The following is a 6,804-nucleotide window of genomic DNA, read 5'->3' on the forward strand; positions in this document are numbered from 1 at the left end:
CGAAAACTTGGACATTTCTGGTTTTGAAAAGTTGAACATTTGCTGGAGAAAAACTCAGAACTTTGGAGGTAGATCTCAGAATTTTTCTAGAAAAAAAGTTTGAAATTTTCTGAGTTTCAAAAGTGGAATTTTTTTACTTTTGACACTCAAAAAATTTGACTCTCCAAATTTCAGATTTTTTTACTCAAATTTTAAAAATTTCAAGTTCATGGATTTCAAAGTTTCTTTCTTCAAAGTTTCTGAGCTTAATMTTAAAATTTCTGAGTCTTTGAGTGGAAATTGACACTTTTTTCTCTATCTACAATGGCCCTTATTCATTATTATTTAATTTTAAGAAGCACATATGGCGACACAGCAATTTATTAAAATTTTAACAGTTTGTTAATGGGTTTTATGAATGCATTCTGGTACAGCCAGCCCTTTGAGAACATTCATGATCTTGATAAGGCCCAAAATGAAAATGAGTTTGACGTCCCTGATTTGGCCCATCAGCATGAGACAGCTTACCTGTGACTATATTTCAGGTGTTGCTGTGTTGTACTGCTGTTTCTGTGATTCGCCCAGCGTCCATGCAGATGTGCCTCTCTAAGCGTTGAGACTGTACTCCTGCTTGTAGCAGCAGGGCCGGCAGATGGCGTTCACCAAACCGTTTCCAAGCTGTAAGAGGCAGATAATGAACTCCAGCACCGCGAGGCCCAGTAAGACGCACAGCAGAGTGACGTTCCATTCTACGATGTTGATGGGCTGGAGGCACCACGACCAATTTTCAGGCTGCAACAGATACCTGGGAAGCACAGAAGAGAGAAAGTGACAATCAAGAGCTGGTTTTGTCTTTCAGKACACTGAAAAAACATGAAATTTTACTAAGTGGWTTTTGGTCYAGTTTCTAAAGCAWATACTRCACTTGCAATAAGAGAAAAGTAACTTATAASATATAGGCGCTTGTTTTAAGTCAATAATTCCTTTAAATTGATTTTAAAAAGTACTAGTTCCACTGCGCCGTTACCTAGCAACCCCAGCCAAGCCCAGCCTGTCACCTAGCAACCCAGTTCTAGCTCTACTAGCTCCTATATTTTGCTGAAAAGTTACTTGAAAGTTTGTTTTGTCTTATTTTAAAATAAGACAAAACAAGAAACTTTTCAGCAAAATATAGGAGCTTGTTTTAAGTAAGTAATTCTTTACTATTGAAAAAGTACTAATTGGGTAGAACATATTTATATAAAAAAAATGTAACTCAAATGCAAAAAATATTTTTTCCACTGTTTTGGTTTAATTACTGCTTTGAATATGTTGTTCTTTCAGCAAATGACCTTATTTAGAGTCTGTTTACTTCAATTAACGATTATCAATTACTAAATTAAGTTAACAATTTGACTAATCAGTTAATCATATCAGTCCTGATCTAGATGACAGCCCAAACCTTTTTGGGAAATKATCTACTGAAGAGAACTTTGTAGAAGGCGTGCATCCCGTTTCATCTGACATAAAACTACAGCAGAATTTTTAACAAGAAAASTCTTAAGATATGAAAGTACAGCAACAACGACAATCTTGATGTAAAATGTTTTTGTAATTGTTATTATCGAGCGTCCTTACCTGCCGCGCTGGTCTGCGAATGGGTACGACCACCCATAGGAGGTGAAGCAGTGGGGGCCCTGAACCAAAGCCAGGCCTGAAATGACGAAGCAGTAACCAGAGCCCAGGAGGCCGACGATGGCCGCCAGAACCGAGCCGCACATCTGTGAAGGCACAGCGGCACACAGGCAGCGTTTTAAAAACAACAAACTAGTGTTTGCTCTGCAAAAACACAAAATCCTACMAAGTATTTTGGTCTGGTTTCTACTGCAAATATGTTAGTACACTTGAAATAAGACAAAAATATTTTCACTAGAAACTAGACTAAGACATACTTTTGTGTTTTGCAGTGTGGATTTGGTTAGGAGTGTAAGCTGCAACAAATAAATGTTGACCGTTTCACTTCATCCCTGCTGAGCTTGAGAAAACAGGCACAGCTGCTACACACACACACATACAGACGCAGCTGTGCTTGAATGGTATTCAAGCTCACTTTGGTGTGTGTTTCTTAACAATGGGAGCCTTGTTCAGGAATCATGGGAGACTCAGCATTAGCACTTCAGCTCTATCTGATAGAAATCTAGTTTTAGCTTGGCTATTACTACCTACTACTAAATACAGTGGTGCCCAAAGTGGGTCCTGGAGGTTCGGCATCCTGCATGTTTTATTCTCTTCCTGGTTTAACGCACCTGAATCGAATGATGGCTCATTAGAGGCCTAAGAAGAGCATTGACATGCTGAGAAGGTCGTTACCGCCACCAGGGAGAGAACTGAAACATGCAGGATGCCGGCCCTGAAGGWCCGACTGTGGACACCTCTGACCGAATCCATTACTCTCAAAGCGGTGACAACAAAATAATAATATAATTGCCAAAACGCCATTATATACTGACTAATAAAGAAACAGAAAMGGWTACAAATGTCAAAATGYTTCACTCAGAAACAGAAGGAAGTGCTAGCTGAAGTGCTARTTTGCATTAGCACTTCAGCTCTAACCGATAGGAATCTAGTTTTATCTTGGTTATTGACGACTTAATAAACTGAAAAWACTCCTACAAATATAAACTGACTGAAAAAAACCTGARAGMMATAGAAATGCTGAAATGTYTCAATCAAACACAGAGCRAAATGTTAGCYAAARAGCCAGTTAGCATTAGCACTTCAGCCATATGGGATAGGAATCTAGTTTTATGCTCTGAAAGGGCTGAAAACAAAATTATAATAATATAACTGCAAAAAAACTCCAGCTGATATATACAGACTGAAAAAAAGAAACCTGTTGAAATGTTAGCCTGTCAGATAAACTGAAGGCTCTAGATGTTTATCAGATCCCATAAACAGTCGCTGGTGCAGAATGTTCCCCTCCTGTATATTTTGAGCACTGGTCCCAGCGTAAAAAGTCTCCTACCATTAAGCTTTCATTCCAGCAGCAGCTGCATTTCCCTAGAGTGATGAAGGCCACAGCTGGAATCAGCATCTGGAAAGACACAGAACGGATTCTTCTGTTACTTTCTGAGCAATGACATTTTCCCCTTTATCTAATTTATTATTCTGTTGYCAGATAATAATAAAAAAAGAATATTATGAAGTTTCTGCATGTAACTSTAGATTTAAGTTTTCAATGCAGAAAAGGTTCATTTAATTAAAACAGCTATACATCATTCTAAAAATGAATTTTAAAAAGTAATAACTAGTAAAGYTCATGTCTGAACAGAGCTTTTTAATTTATTAAACACAACATTTTACCAATTATTTTTGGTCTGATTTCAAGTGTAAATATCTTRGTACACTTGAGTTAAGGAAAAACTAACTTAAGCCCAGCTTGTTACCTAGCAACTCCAGSGAAGCCTGGCCTGTTACCTAGCAACCAGGACATGTAGTCAGCTGGTTTTACCRCTGTATGCACTGTACAATGGCTACTGGAAAAGACAAGAGCACTGCAAAAACACACAATCTTATTAAGTATTTTTAGTTTAGTTTCTTATTAAACTTGAATTAAGACAAAACCAACTAACAAGGAACTGATCAGCTAGAAATGGGAAGTAAACGGCAGATTATTTCACTTATAGCACATTTTTCCACATCTTAAGTGAAATAACCTGCAACTTTAAGTATTCTCTTTTTTAAAACCTTTATTGAAAAAATTGTTTGCTTGTTTTCTTACATTAGCATGCTTCTATTAAGCAAAATTATTCATGTAATTCTAATTATCAATCAATTGATCAATTATATGATCAATGAAAACACAGTAACTCCACAATTTGACATTTCACAAATAAATGTGCGAGATGAAAAGACACATTTAAAAAAAAGTTTTTTGACACAAASTTTTGTAGCTWGTTTTGGTGGTTTTCTTGGCCATATAGTTATAAAAGTCACATGATCAACAACAAGATGTTTCTACTGGTGGAAACAACAAAGAAGATGACAGGAAGTGGTTGAYGGATTATGTTTTTTAACAACTTCTCGTGTGAACAAACTYATTTACTTATTAATTTAAATTACGCTTCTTATTTAATGGAAACACCGCAATTTCAAAATTGCGATTTTTCGACTWCTGCATAATATGGTCAAAGTTTTGCACTCATTTGTAACGGAAACACAGTTTGTTCTTTTCTCCCCTGTCTGGGAGGAAGWGAGGGACTCTGATCCTCTTTCCTGTGTTGCTGTCCGTCTCCCAGAGACATTAATCACATTCTAACAAAAGGAAAGGATGTTCCAMAATGTTTTCCACACCCGCAAAGTGCTCAACCATCAGAATTTAGTTAAAATACACATCCTGCATGTCAACAGAAGAGATTAAAAGGGAGTCTGACGACAGGGAGGGAAGTGCACGGCTTGTAAAGAGGAGAAAAGGAAAAACGGAGGGAGGATGCACGTGGGAGAGGAAGTTGGGGGAGCTGCAGATGGATGTTCTCAGAGGGATTCAGTTTGTTCTTTGACCTACTAACTTTATGTCATTTCCATCCATCTGCTTAGAAATAAGCAGGAAAAATATGAAACGACTCAAATCTCATAGCTTTCAGATTCTGGAAAGTGTGACCTAATTGCTAATTGAAATTTTTTAAAGCGAAAAAATGTCCTGCAGGTTTTTCRATATGGAGAAGCTTGGAATCTAAAAGAAAATTACATTATTACCTCTAATTATAAATAAAAATATGTGTTTCTGATCTTTATTCAACTTAAAACGCACAGAAACGCAAAATCATACCAAGTATTTTTGGTATAATTTAGTGAAAATATCTTAGCACACTTGAAACAAGACTTTGTATATATATCAATTTAAAGAAATTGTTGACTTAAATCCAGCATTTACATCTTACTGAAAAGTTGCTTGTAAGTTAGTTTAGTCTTATTTCAAGTGTACTAACATAGCTTTACTAAAACCTAGAATAAAAATACTTATTAAGATTTTGTACATACTTCGTAAAACGTACAGCGTATATCGCTGTAAAACCAACTGACCAAATGTGCTGGTTGCTAGGTAACAAGCTAGGCTTTTGCTGGGGTTGCTAGGTAACAGACTGAACTTTTGCTGGGGTTGCTAGGTAACGGGCTGGACTAAAGTTAATTTTGCTGTTGATAGTTTCACTAGAAACTAATGAAAATACTTGGCAAGATTTTGTGTTTTCGTAGTCTATTTCTTTCTGTTTATATTTATAGACCAAAACTGATTTGAGTTTCCAGTGTGAAAAAAATAAAAAATCTGAGTTATTAGTATTTTACTTTAAAATAATCAATCAGGGATGATCAATGGGAAATTGGATGATTTCTATCTTTGATCGATTGATTGTTGTGTTTCTTTGATTTTTAGCATAAATAAAAATGGAGTATTTGTAAACCTCTCCTGTGTAAATCAAATCGCTCTTGTGGTCCTCCGTCCAGTAGGGGGCGCTAATCAGTTTAATTATACCTCAGTTCTGACCAGTTTCAGTTCTTTAACTATCACACTTCATTCATATATCATTTCAGTTTTCTTGTGTTGTTTCCTTTAAATCCACCTGCAACTGGCTTAATTAGCACAGAGTGTCATAATTTACACTTTATGGACTGGTATGTAGGTTTACAGAAGAATAGTTGGAAAACAAAGTTAATTTTAGTTGTAAGGCACAATCTTTCTGCTGTTGCTGGGTGAAAAAGAACAGCTCCTTTCTGCTCAATTAGAGCAAAACCCCATCAGCTCAGCGGCGTGCAAAGCAGACAGATTAACTGTAGATGTACAAAACACTTCTTTGTTCCCACTGAACAAACTCACTCAGACTGAATGGTGGCAAAGGGGAACAATTTATACTCTGTMATTTTTCAGGGCAAAATCCACTTTAATTTACTARAAAMATACATTTAAAGACACGAAATAGCGCAAACCAACATTACACTGYAAAAACCAAATATTACCAAGTACTTTTGCTCCAGTTTCTAGTGAAAACATCTTAGTAAAATAAGACAAAACTAACTTAYAAGTAACTTTTCAGCAAAAAATAGGASCTTATTTTAAGTAAAMAATKTGTTAATATTGATGAAAAAATACCAGGTAAAAGTTAAATAATCTGCCGGTTAAATTAAGTAATTATTCATTTAAAACAAGATTCTATAACTTGGCAAAAARTTAATTGTATGTTTGTTTTGTCTTATTTCAAATCTACTAAGATTGTACTGAAAACTAAAGGAAATAGTTGATAAGATTGTGTGTTTTTGCAGTGTAATCTCTAATGAATAAGACAGGAAGGGAGGAAACGTTTTTGTTTCCATAAATATCTAACAACAGTTCCTAAARATACATTCTTTACTTTTTAAATCTGACTATAAAAATACATTTTGAGTAAATATGGAAGAAGATTAATGGTTTATATTGCTTTAGGCTTCCCCATTAATAAATTTATAACATTATTTGTAGAGCAATTTTTTACACAAATGAACATAAAACAGCATCCTACAAGACAAAATGTAAAAGTAAAACCAATTTAAATCAATTTGTAAGTTTAAATAAACTTGATTGATTTACATAACGTAATAAAAATACAAAAGAAATTCAAATATTAAAGCTTTTTTTTGTTTTTTAATATCAAACAGACAAAAAGTAAAAGATAAATTACACATTTTAAAAATTATCATGCCTGCTGACATCTAATTTTACATTATTTGTTTGGAAAAAAGCAGGTAGAAGATACAAGACTTTATGATTTTCATACTAAAACCTGCAAACATTTACGTGTTTTCAAAACAGATAAA

The 6,804-nt window shown here is 34.9% G+C and overlaps 1 protein-coding gene across 1 annotated transcript; it reads right to left on the bottom strand.

The window, feature by feature from the left end:
• Positions 1-6: 6 nt before the first annotated feature.
• Positions 7-3,248, bottom strand: tm4sf18 (transmembrane 4 L six family member 18). Its single transcript, XM_008406260.2, has 3 exons — positions 2,984-3,248; positions 1,597-1,739; positions 7-784 (listed from the first exon to the last, which is right to left on the bottom strand). Exons 1-3 carry the CDS (start codon positions 3,050-3,052, stop codon positions 586-588), a joined length of 411 nt encoding a protein of 136 aa, XP_008404482.1. The 5' UTR covers positions 3,053-3,248; the 3' UTR covers positions 7-585.
• Between the last annotated feature and the right edge of the window lie 3,556 nt (positions 3,249-6,804).

The sequence above is a fragment of the Poecilia reticulata genome, linkage group LG4 (assembly GCF_000633615.1).
Source record: "Poecilia reticulata strain Guanapo linkage group LG4, Guppy_female_1.0+MT, whole genome shotgun sequence".
In the NCBI taxonomy this organism is placed as follows: Eukaryota; Metazoa; Chordata; class Actinopteri; order Cyprinodontiformes; family Poeciliidae; genus Poecilia; species Poecilia reticulata.

Coding starts and splice junctions, on each gene's coding strand:
- tm4sf18 (XM_008406260.2), bottom strand. CDS start 3,052: ATGCTGATTCCAGCTGTGGCCTTCATCACTCTAGGGAAATGCAGCTGC. Junction 1,740..2,983: donor GCTGGAATGAAAGCTTAATG/GTAGGAGACTTT, acceptor GTGCCTTCACAG/ATGTGCGGCTCGGTTCTGGC. Junction 785..1,596: donor TTCGCAGACCAGCGCGGCAG/GTAAGGACGCTC, acceptor TGTGCTTCCCAG/GTATCTGTTGCAGCCTGAAA.